This window comes from Equus asinus, chromosome 23 (assembly GCF_041296235.1).
Source record: "Equus asinus isolate D_3611 breed Donkey chromosome 23, EquAss-T2T_v2, whole genome shotgun sequence".
In the NCBI taxonomy this organism is placed as follows: Eukaryota; Metazoa; Chordata; class Mammalia; order Perissodactyla; family Equidae; genus Equus; species Equus asinus.
The window spans coordinates 62,925,822-62,944,287 of NC_091812.1; the positions used below are offsets into that span (position 1 = coordinate 62,925,822).

The 18,466-nt window shown below is 44.5% G+C and overlaps 1 protein-coding gene across 2 annotated transcripts in view; it reads right to left on the reverse strand.

Annotated features, from left to right (window-relative positions):
• The window catches only part of DCAF12 (DDB1 and CUL4 associated factor 12), a 32,966-nt gene extending 14,785 nt beyond the window's left edge, over nt 1-18,181 (reverse strand). The window contains exons 1-2 of one of the 2 annotated variants that reach the window (XR_011497264.1): nt 17,455-18,119; nt 16,121-16,375 (exon numbers count right to left, since the gene is read on the reverse strand). Coding sequence is in view for 1 of the 2 variants with exons in the window: in XM_044756689.2 (XP_044612624.1) it covers nt 16,121-16,375; nt 17,455-17,532 (333 nt within the window). In the remaining variant the exon portion in view is untranslated. Of the gene's footprint in view, nt 1-16,120; nt 16,376-17,454 lie in introns of both variants that reach the window. The other variant, XM_044756689.2, reaches the window with a different exon arrangement.
• Between the last annotated feature and the right edge of the window lie 285 nt (nt 18,182-18,466).

An 18,466-nucleotide genomic window follows, 5' to 3' on the forward strand; every position in this document is an offset into this window, starting at 1 on the left:
CTCATACACCTTATAGTCTAGGAGGTTGATTTAAAATCCTGTCAGCAATTCTCGTGATGAAGTCAAATCATGTGAAATCTTTGTATAAAGAACCCTACTGCTGGCATAGGAAGGAGATCTATGAAAGGAGAGACTAGATGAGTCTTACATTTAAAAGATAAAAAGGAAAGGAGGAATAGGCTGGAACAGGAGTGCCAGGCAGAGATTGAGGAAAAATTCTAAAAAGGAGGTGGAGTTGGGGGGACAACCACTACTGCGTCTGCAATGTAACCCTGACGACTACCTAAGGCAGACTCCCTGCCTAACGCACACCATTGCCGATGTGTCCTACAGGCATCTTAAACTCAGTGTGTCCATCTAACGCCACCACACTCTCCCCAGTCGCCAAGCCTGAGCTTTATCCTAGACTCTTCCTTTTCCCTCATTCCCATCATCAATCTAGTCCTGCCAAATCTACCTCCTAAATATTCTTTCAGTCAGCTCCTTTCTCTCCATCCTCACCCTTATCACCTCTTCTCTGGACTACTGCAAATGGTCTTTGTGCCTTCAAGCAAGACTACCATCAAAACTATTCTCCACACTATAATCAGTCATTTTCATAAACATGGAAATCCTCTCATGTCAATTAAAAAACATGCAATGGTTCCCCTTCCCCTAAATCTGAGCTCCTTAGCATGGAATCAAGACTCATCTCAATCTGGTCCGTACTAATCTCTCTAGTTTCACGTCCTGCCATGGACCTAATGCTCTAGAAATAACTGCTTATTAACTACTAGGCACACAAAAATCTTCAATGAAATATAACTATTTTGATTCATGCTCATGCTGTTTACAAGGCCAGATATGCCTTCCTCTCTTTTCTTTACCTGGCCAACATACACAATTCAGTTTAGACATGTCCTTTCTCTGTATTCCCTAAATGTCCAGGCTGGTTAAGTTCCTCTCTTATAGGCTCCAAAGATACCCTGCTACCCATAACACTCAGACCATATCATACTAATTTAAAATCTTGACTTGTCTCTCTTCCCCCTTAATAATGCCCTCCAATTCCAAGAGCACGGGATTTATCTTATTTGGTTCTATAACCCTGCCCCAACAACGCAAAGCTACCTAGTGAACACCTGTAGTAGCCACCTCTCAGAAGCCTGCCCAACGATGTTAGGGTGCCCCCACATCCCTGCACTCAAAGTGGGGCCCTGCAGCTGTCTGTTTGACATAAGCCAAGATCTCCAGATGACAGCACTGTCCAAGGGCGGCCCCGCGTCTCAGGGAGAACCAGTCCAGAGGCTAGACTGGACTGGGTCATTAAAATTCTCTCAGGAGCATGGAACTAGATGGTGGCACTAGACCAAACTTCCTGTGTGGCCATTTTCTACCAAAGCCAGTCCCCAGAGAAAAAGAAACAGAAGAGAGGAGGCATGGACATCCTTGGTTCCTAGTGGCCTTCCAACTCCTAGCTCTGTTTCCTTCTGAGATCCAGGGATATTTCCTGCTCTTGGGTTTTACGAACAAACCCTTCCAACACATGAGTGGGTCTCTTACCCTTCTAAACAAATGACCTCTAAGATAGCCCCTCCCAAGTTTAACGAAGCAAAATTAACTGTTCACTCACACGTTTGTGCTGTGTGGAACAATGCATCCATAACACATTAGCTTCCAGACCAGTGATTCCCAGACTGATTATCACGATAACTTACGGGATTTTTTTTTCTTTTTTCTTCTTTATAAAATAAAAACAATGCCCAGCCCTACCCTAAAACTCTTCCAATTAGAAATTTTGGAGTTTTGGGCCACTAAAATGGAATTTTTTCACAGATCTCCAGATGAATCTGTTGATGGCCTGGGTTTAACAACCACTGATCTACACCCTTGCTATTCACAGGAGCACCTGGGAGCTTGTCAGAAACAAAGCTCAGGTCCCTCCGTTGGCCTATTAAATCAGATTCTGGAGTTCCTCAAGATCTCCTCCAGGTACACTAAAGTCTGAAAGAGAATCTACTCTGTACACTGACAGCAATGGTATGACAAGATTGCATACAAGATGGGGGCCGGCCCCGTGGCCGAGTGGTTAAGTTTGCGCGCTCCGCTGCAGGCGGCCCAGTGGTTCGTCAGTTCGAATCCTGGGCGCGGACATGGCACTGCTCATCAAGCCATGCTGGGGCGGCATCCCACATGCCACAATGAGAAGGACCCACAACTAAGAATATACAACTATGTACCGGGGGGCTTTGGGGAGAAAAAGGAAAAATAAAATCTTTAAAAAAAAAAGATTGCATACAAGAGTAAACTGTGACCTGTAACCCGGAAAGGGCTGAGTTTTTTCTATGGAATCTGATGGCTGGCTAAAACTTTAAGAATTATTTTAGTCTATTCCTTTGCCTTAAATCAGGGCTCCATTTCTGTCATCCAGAAAAGGTGAGGAGAAATATATTCATATATTCATGTAAAAAAATCTCAAGTACAACATCTCCAGTTTTGAAGTTGGGAAAGATCTAGGCTTGAATTCCAGATTGGGTACCTATTAGCTGTGTGATTTTGGGCAAGCCACTTAACCTTTCTGAATTTTGTTTCTTATCTATAAAACTTGAATAATATGTATCTTATAGGGCTGCTAAGAGATTTAATAAAATGTAAAGTGTCTAGCACAGGGCTCAGCACAGAATAGATGATTAACAAACAATAGCTAACATAAATATGTTATTCTGATGTTTGTTTAGTTTTGCAGGGTGTAAGAAAGACTTCTACACTGGATGAAAAACATTTGATACAAGAGAGGTGGACAATATGCTAATAGGTGGGTATGCAGAGGGCCCAGGAAACCAAGAGTTTACCCCCCAACCACACCCAAATCCTTGTAGAGGAATGACAAAGCACCGTGTGAAGGATAGAACCTTTCTGCTTCTTCATACAAAGGGAGAGGGATGTGGACGAGCTGCCACAAAATTATCTCCCCAAGCTGACAAGGAGCCAAGGCTTCACACAGTTCCATATCCCATATTCCAGAATGGGGCTGCTCCGCATTAACCTACTGGGATCCCAGCCAGAAACTAGCAGCATGGTACCCAGCCTGCAAGGTTGAGCCTCAATGGCTCCCCGCAGCCTACACTCTAGGACAGAGGGAAAAAAACAATGCAAACGGCCTTACACTCAGGAAGACTGTAAGACTAGCGGGTACATCTCCGGATGCACGTGTATACAGACACAGGCAAACGTGCGCACATGGAAAGATCAAGGCGGCTTAACAAAAGGGAGAGGCTCACCAAACTCAAGGGTGTTCTAGCTAGAGCATAACGGAGAGAAAAAAGCAAACCCACACAGGTCACACAGATACCAAGATAAACTAGACGGAGTCAGACAGTAAAAGGCAAGTGGGCAGCCTAAACCTGCTGAAAATTGGAGAAAGAGGAGAAATGAAATCAAAGCAGAAGAATCCATCCTTATCCCAGACCAAGAAGATGAGGAGGAGAAAAAGAGAGAGCCGAGACAAAGAGACACAAGAGGGGCCAGCCCAGTGGCTCAGTGGTTAAGTGCGCACGTTCCGCTTCTCGGGGGCCCAGGGTTTGCCGGTTCTAATCCCAGGTGTGGACATGGTATTGCTTGGCACACCATGCTGTGGTAGGTGTTCCACATATAAAGTAGAGGAAGATGGGCATGGATGTTAGCTCAGGGCCAGTCTTCCTCAGCAAAAAGAGGAGGATTGGCAGCAGATGTTAGCTCAGGGCTAATCCTCCTCAAAAAAAGAAAAAAAAAGAGAGAGACATAAGAGAAAATGGTCAGACAACATGTACCAGAACTAAACACACGTGAACTCTGCAATTTCAATTTTAGGAATTTATGCTAAGTGATGGGTGAACAGTTTCAACTCCAGTGCAGCATTTTTAAACTAGTGAAACACCACAGGGGATTGGGTATAGCCACACAATGGCCTATTTACACAGCCTTTAAGAATGATAGAGTAGAAGATATTTATTAACATGGAAATCTGCTCATGCTACGGTGTTAAATAAGTAAGCTTTAAAAAACATAATTCCAGGTGCTGGCTCCGTGGCCGAGTGGGTAAGTTCACGCGCTCTGCTGTGGTGGCCCAGGGTTCGGATCCTGGGCGCGGACATAGCATCGCTTGTTAGGCCACGTTGAGGCAGCGTCCCACATCCCACAACTAAAAGGACCTGCAACTAAGATATACAACTGTGTACAGGGGGAGTTTGGGGAGATAAAGCAGGGGAAAAAAAAAAAAAAAAGATTGGCAACAGTTGTTAGCCCAGGTGCCAATCTTAAAAACAAAACAAAACAAAACAAAACATAATTCCAGGGGCCGGCCCAGTGGTGTAGTGGTTAAGCTTGTATGCTCTGCTTCAGTGGCCCAGAGATTGCAGGTTCAGTTCCTGGGCAGGGACCTACACACTGTTCATCAAGCCATGCTGTGGTGGCATCCCATATACAAAAATGGAGAAGGATTGGCATAGATGTTAGTTTGGGGCCAATCTTCCTCACCAAAAAACCCCAAAGAACAAAAAACCATAATTCCAGGTATGTTAATATATATATATTTTTTACAATGAACACATATGCATAATAAAAAAAAGAAAAGAAAAGGATCAGAGGCCTTGAAATAACAAGGAGCTGCACTCACTCGGGACTCCAATGATGCCAGGAGAATCAGGCACTCTGTCCAGCCGGTCTCTACAACCTAGGTGCCCGCCCACCTGCATCCTGCTGTGCAGAAACTAGGGGTATGGCTGAACTCAATAGCTGCTTGAACAATCAAGACTTTGTAGCAACAAATATTTTAGACCGTTCAGGAGCAAGAAGAGTTGTCACACCCAGAAAGCCCAGGTCACTGTTTCTACTCCAAGTCTATTAAGGCAAGACCACAGGATTATTTAAAGTAAAGTAACACTTTCTGGGTCCCTATTATACAAGTAACACATCATAAGCTAGGAAAAAAACTGTAAAACATAGAAAAGCAGAAATCAGAAAATAAAAACAATCACAATCCTACCACCACTTGGTGTATTTTCTTTCAGGTCCTTTACTACACACCCAGTGAGAAGAGTACATCTTTTTCTCCATTTATAAAAATGTGATTCCCTTACATAATACTTTACATCTTTTTATTTGATACAGTAGTATCACATTTCCAAATTAACCAATATACTTCTATATAATTTTTAATGGCTATAAGGTAGTTCACAGTATGGGTATACCAGCATTTATTGAATAGATTTCCTATTGTTGAACACTTATGCTGTGTCCAAATTATCAGTAGTACAAAACACACTGCAATGAGCATCCTTGTGTCTAAATCCAGGTGTCTGCTCAACACCCAGACTTCTTACTCTCTGAATTGTGAACCCAAGCTCATTCTCCTAAAGATGGCTGTGGGGCTGTCTTGCCGAGATCAGAAATGTTCCATCATGTTAGCTCCTGAATTCTGATATTTTCCTACTAAAATCATGATTTTGTGGGAGGAGGATCGTATTAGGATTTACAATTATCCTGGATTTAAGTGACATAATTCTTCACAAGCTTTATGTTTAACAAATTCAGTAAACTGATTTCTAATCCCTGATTTTGGAGGTCTCTGTTAAAAATGGAATAAGTCCTGAGAGCTTCGCCAAGACACCTAAGATTCTGCCTAGTACCTGATGAGGATTTTTAGGCTGGTTAATTTTAAAACGGTTTATGATGAGGATTTTTAGGCTGGTCAATTTTAAAACTACAGATGAGAAGCAGGCTCCAAGGAGTGGAGTTTGCTTGTCCCTTTGTTGGGAAACATTTACATTTCTAAGAGAAACCTCTATCTGTGAAGATGCCTCCCTCTCTGTGCCAGGAAGAAGGGGGATGGCCTTATCTCTAGAAAACTCTTAATCAATGCCAGAGGCCAGAACTTAAGTTGTTTACTGTCTGGCAACCTCATGTAACTGACCCCCCCCCCCAAATCCTCCTCTGTCTTTAGCTGAGGATAATATTCAAGCGGTGACTTCTGCCATTTACTCAATCTGGTTTGATTCTTATCTAAAAGTTGTGGGACCCCCAAATGGCCGGACCCTACGGGCACTGATACCGTTTTAACTTTTTTACATATTCTTTGTCTTGTAAAGAGATAACTCACATACCTGTGCCTTAAATTTAGCTCTAACCCTCAACTTGGGGCAGCAGAGGCTCCGACTGCCCATGGGTCCCGTCCCTATGCTACACTATTCTCTAAATAAAAGAGCACTACTGCCAGATCTTGAGAGTCCAAGAAATCTTTCTTTCGACTCCTCGGCTCACCGACCCCGCATCAGTACCTACCAAAGACACCAAGGGCTGTGACAGCATACAACTGAAGTTTAGCTACTTGAGGCGCCTCAACAAACATTTGGTAAAAAAACTTCCTCTTAGGCTATAAAATCAGGCCAACTGAGTATTGCCTTATATAACTACAAATCCCATGTCCAACTTCCAAGTGATACTATCCAATCAGAAAAACAAGGGCAAATAAAAGAACTGGCCTGATCTCATACAAATCCTCATGTTTTCCCACAGAAGATGGAAATTGATTTTTATAGTACTCAAGGATGCTAATAGCTAATGTACAGATTATTCAGAAGAGAACAATTTCTATATAAGATATTCTCATCTTTTTGTTCCCCAGTAGTATCTCCAGGCATAAGGCCTTCCACTCAGAATTAATAGGAATCCTTATCTCTAAGTTGCAAACTACTGGGGAGCAGAGATTGTAGTTACATGCTAATTACATATCTGGTATATTAAGAGGTTATAAACTTTTAATAATAACAGCATTAAAACAATGATAATATAATCCCTCACTCTCACTCTTACCTCCCGAGCAATAGCGCACAAAGACTTAAGGACAATATGGTATTTGCCTATCAAGAAGCAAGAGCTCTCTCTAGGTGTTATTTTGAGCCCCCAAAATTCCTTGTGTGATTGAGAGAGGAAACTCCTTTTGCTGCACATTCTACCACTGTATTTTCAAGCCCCTACTTCACTCTCTCTTCTCAGAGAAGATGTACGATACATAACTGTGTTCAACCTTTTTCAGCAAGCAAGACAAGCCATGAATGCCAACCAGCCAAGGCCTCTCACCACTGTTTTAGGCTAAGAAAAAACAAGGTTCATCTAGCTGAAGTAACATTTAAAAAAAAATGAGTGTTGACAATACTTTATCAACAATAACGGAGGTGCCAGCCCCGTGGCCGAGTGGTTAAATTCACGCGCTCTGCTTTGGTGGCCCAGGGTTTCGCTGATTCAGATCCTGGGAGCAGACATGGCACTACTCATCAGGCCATGTTGAGGCAGCATCCCACATGCCACAACTAGAAGGACCCACAACTAAAAAATATACAACTATGTACCACGGGGCTTTGGGAGAAGAAGGAAAAATAAAATAAAATAAAATTCTTCAAAAAAAAAAAGTTGTAATCTTAAAAAAAACCCCAAAGAATAATGGAAATAAAAAATGCAAGAAAGATCATTCAGAATCCTCTCTTTTCAAATCTGTTTTTCATTTATCCAGTTCCTGTTTAGTTCTTAACCACATGCATGTATAAGTGCGCATACCGATAATGAGCAGAGATAGAATTTTGTATTTCATCACATTTAACATATCAAATGCTTTGCATGTTATTACAGTCCTCCCAATCATGCTAGTGTCTGCATATCATGCAGATTTGATTTACCATAAACTACTTAAGTTCTCTCCTATTGTCAGCATTTAGATAAAATAACTTCCAATGATTATCTTAATAAAGACTTTCTCTGGGGGTCGGCCACGGGGCCGAGTGGTTAAGTTCGCGTGCTCCGCTGCAGGCGGCGCAGTGTTTCGTTGGTTCAAATCCTGGGTGCGGACATGGCACTGCTCATCAAACCACGCTGAGGCGGCGTCCCACGTGCCGCAACTAGAAGGACCCACAACGAAGAATATACAACTATGTACCGGGGGGCTTTGGGGAGAAAAAGGAAAAAAAATAAACTCTTTAAAAAAATAAATAAAAATAAAAGAAAAAAAAGACTTTCTCTTCCTTTGGACAAATTCCCTACTTTGAAGACGTTAGGTCAAAGGGTCTAATATTTTCAGGCTGTTCATTCAACAAATAATATGTACCAGGCTTTTGAAAAGTGATGCCAAGTTACTTTCAAAAAAGGGTCCTAGCGACAATGTATCTATGTACCTGTTCCACTACAGCCTTATGAGAACTGGGTATGACTTTATATATAATTTGTACACAGAAAAATATTTTGCTTTTATTTGTATTCCTTCTATAATGAAATTAAATGTGACTTCATATAATTTACTAATTATAATTCCTCATATAAATTATATCTAAATGATTTTTTGAAGAAGATTAGCCCTGAGCTAATATCTGCCGCCAATCCTCCTCCTTTTGCTGAGGAAGGCTGGCCCTGAGCTAACATCTGTGCCCATCATCCTCTACTTTATATGTGGGATGCCTGCCGCAGTGTGGCTTGACAAGTGGTGCGTAGATCCGCACCAGGGATGCGAACGGCGAACACCGGGCCAGCGAAGCAGAACGTGCAAACTTAACTGCTGTGCCACTGAGCTGGCCCCCTAAATAAATTATTTTGAAATGTTTAATCTACTTGGGATGTGACTGACATATTGAAAGCAGCCATTTACAGGGTAGAGAAATGCTTACTTCTTTTGTTTTTTTGGTGAGGAGGATTGTCCCTGAGCTAACATCTGTTGCCAGGCTTCCTCTTTTTCCTTGAGGAAAATCGTCCCTGAGCTAACATCTGTGCCCATCTTCCTCTATTTTATATGTGAGACATCACCACAGCATGGCTTGATGAGTGGTGTGTGGGTCCGCACCTGGGATCTAAACCCGCAAACCCCAGCCCGCCGAAGCAGGGCAGGCAAATTTAACCACTATGCCACCAGGCTGGCCCAAGAAATACTTACTTCTTATCTTAAGTGTACCTGAATTTGGCCAGAAGTATATTTAAAGTCTAGACCCATCAAACCACTGCCACCACTTCCACCTCCACCACCACCATTAATTACATCAACAGTTTACAAAGTACATGTTCTAGGCACTGTGCTAACTAATATCTTCTCTTCATGACTCTGCTGGGCGGGTACTATTCTGTCCCTTTCTTTTAAAGGTGAGAGAAGAAAGGCTGAGGAGATACCTGGATTGCCCAAGGCCACAAAGCTAATAAGAAATGGAGCCCAGATTCAACCCATGTTGAGTCCTAATATGCATTTGTTGAATCCAAATATACAAGACAAAAAATGACAACCAAACTTATTGGCATAAATGTGGATATTTCTGACAAATGTTTACAAATCACTCTTCTAGAAAAGAGACCAAAAACTTGGAAACAGACTAAGCTAAGATCTGACCTAAAAAAATAATGGGCAAATCTCTTGCCTTAAGTTTTCACGTCTGTTAACGAGAGTAGGAATAGGCAAGTAAGGAAAACAACCATTTGTCAAGGGTTCCTCAAAGTGCAGAAATAAGATTTAATTACACCTTGCTAGCTGCTGAACAGGTATTAACCAAGATGCCTACAAGGAAATTCTTCCACATCCATTTAATCTGATGCCCCACCTGTGCCCTGAGTGTGGTTTAGAAAATACAAGGAGGATTCAAACAACTGGTCTAGATTTAACGAGCTGGCAAAAAAATCACTGCTATAAAGTCCAAGCTAGTGATTCATACAAAAATTGCCTGAGAACTTGTTTAAAACGTCAATTCCTAGGCTTCACTGAAGGAAATTCTGAATCGGTACTGGGAGGAGACCAGGAATTTGCATTTTTAATCATATCTCAAGTGACTGACACAAGTGGTTCCTGGGTCATGCTTGGGAAACAAAGGCCGAGGCGATCAGAAATCAAACATGCATCAATTTAAAAGAAGGTGGATTGGCAAAAGAAGCCATGCTTAACTCATGGAACATTTTTATTCCTTCAATGACATGGCAGTCATTCAACTGATTAGGCCTAGGAGTGGGGAGGCCAGGATTCTTAAGGAAGAACCCAAGGAAAGCAAGAACCAGCTGAAATAACTACACTGTCTTACGTTAACTTTCTCCAAGTAGTTGGCCTGCCAGGTACCTCCCAGCAAAGCTCTGCTTTCAGCAACCCAGGTTTCCCCATCCTCTCAGGCCTAGAGGGTTGTAGGAACAGGCCTTAAAATCACCAGGGGCCATGCTGCCAAGCATGTGACTCAATTCTCCAGATGAGAAAGGTGATTAATAACATTATTCATTATTAAAGGCTAGATGTGAACCACAGGGAAAAGAAAAAAATGATCCAAGGGAGATTTAGTCAGCCTTGCAATCCAACTCCCCTGTTACTGCGTCAGTCTCTTTCTCTACAGTTCTTGCCCTGCATCAGCAAAATGTTGCAGCCCAACTGTAATCCTGGATTGAACCCAATTGCCAATTTGGGGTCAGCTTCTTCCTTTTATCTCCTAGATCAGGAAACAAACACAAGAATAGACCCCAGCATAAGGGTCCGGCAGAAAAGCAATACTCCTAGATATTACCAGGAAAAGCTCACGTACGTTTAACCCTCATCTTGAATCAGACCCAGGCATTGCTCCCATTCCAAAAGGAAAACGTGCATATGTCAGCTTGAGAAGAAGTAAAAACCTTGTTCTCTGACTGTAATGCATATCGAGGATCCAGCTAGGAAGAAAGTCTTGAGTACAGGAGTCAGTGTGTGCCTCCTCGTTCACTCTCCAAGATTCCAACCTTCAATCAGACTATCCTTGAAATAAACGGCTCAGAGCACTTAAGAGAACAAATGCCCGTCTCAAAGTCTGGTTGTCAACTGGGGGCGTAAGGTTTGAAAACACATGCATCTCATGCATGTGCGCCTGTGTGTACTTGTGCACAGGCCCAACTGTCATTACTGGGGCAGCAGGAGAGGGAGGGTAGGGGGCATTGCCGGCATCCACAGAGCAGAGGCCAGGAATGCAAAATATCCTGCAATATGAGGTAAAGCCCCAGACAACAAAGAAACTACCAAAACGCTATCAACATTCTTGTTAAGAAAAGCTGCCCTAAATAAATTCTTGAATCCCTCCATAGGACTGCTCCTCAGACCCTAACATTCTTTTTGGGGCTTTTTTTGGGTGAGGAAGATCAGCCCTGAGCTACCATCTGTTGCTAACCGTCCTCCTTTTGCTTGAGGAGGACTGTCCCTGAGCTCACACCCGTGCCAGTCTTCCTCTATTATTTCCTCACGTGCAGAGGGTGACTCAAAGTCCACAATGGACCACACGACCTGGAATTCCTGGGGCCCATACCCATGCTAATCCAAGCAAGGCCTTCCCAAAGATGAAGCCAGGCAGAAAGGGGCAGGAAAAACCAACTCTAGCACCATCACATGTAAGAGGCATAAACTCAGTCCTACTGCTCCTCCTCCTAAAGTCTGTAACATCCATTAGCTTTGCGTAGAACCTTAGCATTCACGAAGTGTTTCCACGATGATTTCCAATCTAGAAATACTTCTGCACACGTGTCCCAGCAGACTGAAGCTGCCAACACAGCAGTTCTATCACTTCCACATCTAAAATCTTCCTCTCAAAAGAGTCAAATATTCTGAAAATAAGACAAAGACTAATTCTGGGATAAACCTGAACATTTCTTACTAGACAGAGAATAACCATAAGCCATTTAAAAATGCTAATTAGGGGCCGGCCCTATGGCCAAGTGGTTAAGTTGGGCACACTCTGCTTCGGTGGCCCGGGTTTGGTTTCTGGTCATGGACCTACACCACTGGCCAGTGGCCATGCTGTGGTGGCATGCATGGTGGCAGCTCACATACAAAAAAAAAGAGGAAGACTGGCAATGGATGTTAGCTAAAAGCAAATCGTCCTCAGGGGGGAAAAAAGCGCTAATTAGCAGGTCACTATCCTAAGCACAAAATATAGATGAATCATACAGATAAGAATCCTATTAACCTGAGATGTACACTGGCCAGGCCCAAGGAATTCTGCAAACATTTTAAAGCATTTCCTAAAAGACTGTAATCCCCTTGGGAAAATAAAATAGTAAGACAAGGAGGAATGAATCAAAAACGTGGTCAGAGCAAAACTCCCACATCATCATATTTTGTTTCCCTGTTTCATGATTTCAGGAATCTGAGTATGTAAACTCAAGGATATAACATTATAGTTACTTTCTCAACCCTGATATCTCCCATTCCACCCCATCCCCAAAACAAGGCTCCCCAAAATAAAAAAAGTTCTTCCTCCTCTCATCTGGCAGCAAATCTCAGCCTACACTCATCTTGTCTGCTTCATTATGATTCACCATGTCTGTCTGTGAAGTCGGCAGTGTATCTCTGACTGTTACTTTGGGAGGCGGTGAGAAAGAGAAAAGCAGCCCTGACAGCTGGAGTTAACCTGGTACTATCAGCTGGGCCTTGATGTCTTTGTGAAAACAATTAATGTCACAGGAAATTGTCCTGTGAAAGTCCCATTTCCTTAAGCCTTCTCCCAAATTACCCTTACAAATCCTTTCTAACACCTTCCTACTGAGAGGCCCCATGGCTCCCTATGGTGTACATTCTCCCCACCTGCAGTGAGCAAGCCTATCTGCTCTAGGTAAGCCCCTGGTAATCTTTGGCTGGAGGGCATCAATAAAGGGGAAATAAGATGCTCATCTGTAAAATTAATACCTCAAACTCTGCACACATTATCACTCTGCCTAGCACTATCCTTCTCCTCAAACTGCTTGCTCTCAAAACACCCGCCTTGTTGAGTTGTTTCTGGCACCCTCCCGGTTTTCCTCTGACTCCCTGCTTCCCCTGCAGCAGTTCTTCCTGCCCCATAAAGGTAGGTGTTCTCCAAGGTTCTGTCTAGCCCCTCTTTCAACATCAATGGTTCTTACCCCTTTGTTGCTCACAGCACTCCCTTTGAAAATCTCATGAAAACTATGGCCTGCTCCCCACACTGCTCTTCCCCCATCGTGTCCAGGAAATACACATTTAATGAAAGTTTTGCAATTTTAGGGAAGGTGAATGGAACTCAAGGGTGTCTTCTTTACCCTCTCCCACGGTAATATAACAATTTCAATAATTCTTTACCCACATACGACTCCTAAACCACTAACTTTGATCTTTACCCTTCCCCCAACTTCAACTAGTCGAAAGCACAAAACTAAACTCATTTTCTCTTCAAATTTGCTCCTCAATACTCACCTCGCCATCCTTCCAGTTACCCAGGTTAAAGACGTCAGCATCAATTTTGACGTATTCCTCTGAATGGATTAAATCTGAGCATCTCATCATCTAAAGACTCTACGTCTAAGATGACTTACATCTGGCTCCTTAGCCTCTCCCTGCCACTGTCCTGGTTTTGCCCCTCATTACCCTGTTATTCCTTAGCACTAGCATCCTATAACTTCTCTCCCCAAAGCACTACTCCACCCATGTCACTCCCTGCTTAAAATCCTTGGGCCTTGTCTCTGCATCCCCATAGGATAAAATCTTAGGTTGACATTCAAGGGCTTCCACAATTTGACCCTAATAAACCTTTCTAATCTTAACCTCATAACTCTTCCAGACACCTAAAGCTCTTGTCACACTGCATTCTTAATGTTCCTCATAAATGGTTGATACTTTCCCCTATAAACATCCAGATTTCCAGTTTCTCTTCAAAAAGAAAAATGAAAATCTGTTAACACTAGGCCCAAATTCCCACACGGCAAAAACTGGCTGGAGCCAAGAATGCCTTCTCTGGCTCTCTGCAGTCCCCAATACTTCTCACTGTCGTGTGCCTGGCTTATTTAGCTTTCTATTTGGCTCTGCACACAATTTCAGTTTGTAACCCTAAATCAGGGACATGTACCTGCCTATCGTGGTTGCCAGATCCATGTTCCAAATAAGGTTATATTCCCTCTCCTTTAAATAATTTAGTAAAAATATGACTGTACTGTTATTAATGATTAAAAGATAAATTGGCCATCCTTGCTCTTATTTCTGTGCTTAGGAGGCCCAGGGAATTGAGGGCGGTTGAATGACTGCCCCTAGTTTGAGCATTACCCCACAGCACAGAGCATTTCCCACGCCAGGAATCAAGCTAGAGAAAAGTTTACAAAATATCTCTGCTGCCTTTTCAGAAGATGACCCACTGCCTTAGCAGAGGTTTCAACACTATGGCCCCAAACCAATTAACTTGGAAATGACCTGGCTTTTTAGTATTTGTGCACACTCAGTTACATGCTGATTAACACCAAACTGGCCAAGAGAAAAACAGCTTCTAACCTACAGGTACATATTAGCAGGTTATTTTAGAATACAAACGGTTGTGGTAAACTTTTCCTACTAAATACATTTAATTCATTTCGTCGATGGTAAAATTTCAATACATGAACACTTAATTTACTATTGAGAGTCCAACATGAACTCCTCCCCCTCAAAATCTTCACATAATATCCAAAGACAGTTCTGTTTAAGTCATTTTCCTTTCTTTCAAACTGAGTAGTCCCAGGGAGGGCCAACAGCACTGGAAAAGGCTTTGGATTTATCACCACCACTACGATTTTTGTGTAAGATATTGCTAACCTGAAGTATTTGCCAAGATGTACACCTGGTATTACCACTCCCATTTTACAGATAGGAAAACAAAGGCTCAGAAAAGGGAGTCATTTGCCAAATGTCACAAAGTTCAGAGAAGAGCAGTGTTCCTGGTTCCCTGCTTTGGTTCTGGAAGCTAAGCAAAGGAAAACATTAACTATAAAAAGAAAACAAAACAGACTTTGCTTAAGGAGGACATAGGAAGACAGAAAGAGGTGGGTATTAAGAGTAGGTTAAATTATTACTTAACATTATTCTCACCTTCAAGATAAGGTCAACACATTTAAGAAGCAGGAGACTACGATGATTAATTCAGTTTACAATTCAGCAGCATTTGCTGGGCAAAACACTACAATGGTATGTGCGGAGGGTGGAATCAATTCCTCCAAATGGGAGACTCTACTCCAAGTGACAACGACGACACTTCTCTTAAACCATGAGTGGTGGCCTAAGAGACTAGGAAAAGGAAGTTTTATAGACGTTTGCCACCACTACTTAGTTTTGAAACGCTTCGGTAAGACAAGCAGCCAGGAGGAAATGAAAGCTTGGCCCCAACCACCATGATATTATTTCCTTCCTTAAAATTCATGTTTAAATCTTTGCCTTTGTCCTTTATAAACAAACACTTCTCCTAGTACTTAAGACTTTCTTGACCTAGAGTAACCTTCTCTTTTATTGATCCAAGATGTGTTCCTGTCCAGGGTAAACTTATCGAGCCATTATGACATTACTTGTCTATTCACATAGCATGAGGTGAAAATGGAGAGAGCAACTGGGCCAACAATCTATCTTTTCTCACACTTCATTTGGAATCATTTCCCATCTCTAGGCTGTGCCTCCTTTTACCTGTCATTCCTCTGACAGCATGCTATTTGTGCCCTTCTGTTCCAATCACATCCACACAGCCAATCACAAATTGACTTATTTTATCCATGCCTGTAATCGCGCTGGTTATCCAGCTTACTGATAAATTTTTCCCTTTGTTCACTTATAGACCGTCTTCTAAGTCACTTTATGTAAAAATACTCTGCTACTCATGTCATGCTTAATTTTTCTCTGTTCTGAATCCTTTTCAGGAGGCTACTTTGCAAAACGCAGACATTCACATCCTGAAATATACCACCAGACACACATTCCCTGCCCTTTCTACATATGCCCTGAGCCAGAAGATAACACCTAGGTTTTCACTATCATGCATCCTAAAGGACACAGTGAGCATTATTCTTTCCTAAGTCTTTCCTCTGAGGCCTCTAACTTAAAAAGCAACATAAAAAAAAAAGGAAGCCAAAAAACAAAACCTCTAGAAGCAGCGGCATATCCATATGGCAAGAGACCTACAGAAAGAGAATCCTCTGAAGATTTATCAGAAATGTGAAAGCGAGAAAAGGAGCAGAAAAAGAAAGGAAATCATCAATAGATGGGGGGGAATGGAAAGGAGAGTAAGGCAATTTCTTCCCAAAGAAGAAAAAAAAGAGTAAAAAGAGCAGTGAGAGGTTCTAGAGCCCGTGGAGCCATAAATCCAGGATCTAGGAAAAAGTCCGCATCCCCCCGGACACTTACCGTGTTGCATTTTGTGCCACACACCACTTGCCTATGATTCAGCCACTGAGACGCAAACACTTTATTAAGGGTCCCAAGGTGAAACTCTCTCTCTTTCAGAAGACCGGGAAGTTGCTGTGCTGCATAACCATGCAACACTCGAGAGTAGTTGGTTTCATTCTGTAGCCTGACCTCTCGGTTCTTCAGGTAGTACACTAAGGATCTCTTCACTGGGGGGAGTCTTTTCCTTTTGTGAAGTGAGTGATCCCAGCCAAACTGTGGAAAGCAACATGAGAAATCAGGGCTTTGGCTACCTTCCTTCAGAACAAGGGGTCCTACTGTATTACAGAAATCACCAAGAACTCTTCCTGGAGAATTTACATACAACAGAAATGTAAATACAATAGAACAGGAATCTCAATCCAGAAAGTCCAGTTTAACTCCTCCAGTATTGAAAAGATGCTGTTCCTAGTCAAACCTACCTATAAGAAGGAAGGACTGAAAGACGAGGGAATGGAAGCAGAAAAGAGGACAAAAGGTTTACTAGGTCCTTTAGGAGTGAAGGCTTCAGATCCCCTAAAGCTATCCTTAATAAGGAAAGGAACGAAAGGCAAATGATTACCATAACGACCTGGGCTGCATCTCTACCGAGCTCCCTTCTCCCTCTCAGCCTGAACTCCCCACGGAGCATGGAGGGTGCAGCCCAAGGAGCCAGACTCGGGTCCCAGAACTTTCAGGGACGCACCATCAATGGCTGCCCCTTGTCATCAGGCCCGCGCCCCAGGCAGTTACAAAATTCAAAAAATCAAACACCAACGGAGTGGTAGGCACGGGAAATCAGGCCAAATATGCGTCCAACAAGGTCTTCCCCTCCAAAGAGGGCGGTATAGGGACGATACCTGGGAACTGCTGGTTCTTCTAGGGGTCCAAGGGCCAAAAGACCCAGCTCAAAGTTTGAGTATCCACAGGGAGACTCTCCTAGGAAGATCTCTGGAAGGCGGACTTCACTCTCCCTCCCGGTATCTTCCGGGAGGTTTTGTTCCCGATTCCCCCGGACTTGGGTTTCCCTTCCTCCAAAGCCCAGACTCTGGTTTCTCTTCAAGCCCCATTCCTGGCTGCAGGCAACCCGCGGAATATGCCATGTTTTCAAGTTCTCCTTTAGCTCCTCACTCCTCCGGCCTATCTGCTTTCCAATGAACTCCTGAGGGCCCAGCTCTGACCGGGGCTAGAAGCCGGGGCTCCGCTCTGGCCCCCCACCCCCTTGGACCTCGGTTCGGGTTCCCTGATCAGCGAACCCTATCCCCCTTTGGGTGCCTCGGCCTTATCACCCGGGACCCGGCCTCTACAGCCCTCACCTGCGGGCCCTGAGGGTCGCTCCCAGCTCCCGGCGAGGCGGACGCCTTCCGCTTCCTGCTAACTGCTTTCCGGGCCATAGTGGGCAGCGCCGCCGCGGCCCCGCAGCCACATGGGGCAGGGGAAGCGAGCAGGAGCAGGACGGCGGGTCATATACTGGGCCCCGGGACCGCGCACCTTAGTGTGCCCGGCCCGGAAAATGGCCCGGACCCGGGGCGGCAGTAGAAAAAGGGGAGGCAGGCAGAAGAGGAGGAAAGAGGGCCGGGACCGAGAAAGGGAAGGGGAAGGGAAGGAGAGGCAGCAACGAGCAGCTTTCGGACGATGGAGTCTGGAAAGGACGGCGAGCAGCTAGAACCAAAACACCCCCACCCATCCCGTTCGCCCGCGCTTCGTCACCCATGCGCAGCCGCACTTCGCACCGCGTCGCCACGGAGACTCCGCCGGGGACTGGAGGGGCGGGGTCTAGGGCTTGCAAGAGAGTTCGCGGCTGTTGCTTAGCCGCCGCCCGCCTTTTTCAACGGTTGTCGGGCCTGCGCTGGAAGTGGGCGAATGGGGCCGAGGGCGTCTGGATTCTGGTCGCCGAGCTCGGACCCCCGCCCGCCCCTCTGCAGGCACCCGGAAGTGAGGACGATCACCCTGCTTGGGGAGGGCACCCCTCCCAGCGCGCGCCTCCACCCGGCAGCCGACACTGCTTATCTTCCCTGGAGAGCCGCGCCTCTCCCCGAACCTATCACAAACCGAGTCCTGGCGCTGAGGGCTGGACGCTGGGGGAGGAGGCAGAGCCTGCTCTCCCCACCCCCGCAAGTGGAGTGCGGCTCGGGATCCCAGCCCGCAGGGCCGGACTCGCCTGCTGCGGAGAACCTGCCCTGCCGGGTACGACCAGCGCCCCACCTGCCACAGCCTCGGGCCTCCGGCCGCCCTCTCCTCACCCCGGGGGAGCCCTCCGGCTCCATTCTTCACTCAGCCTCCTCCCTCCCTCCGCTGGCCTCCTCCCCGCCCCGACCCTGTCTCCTG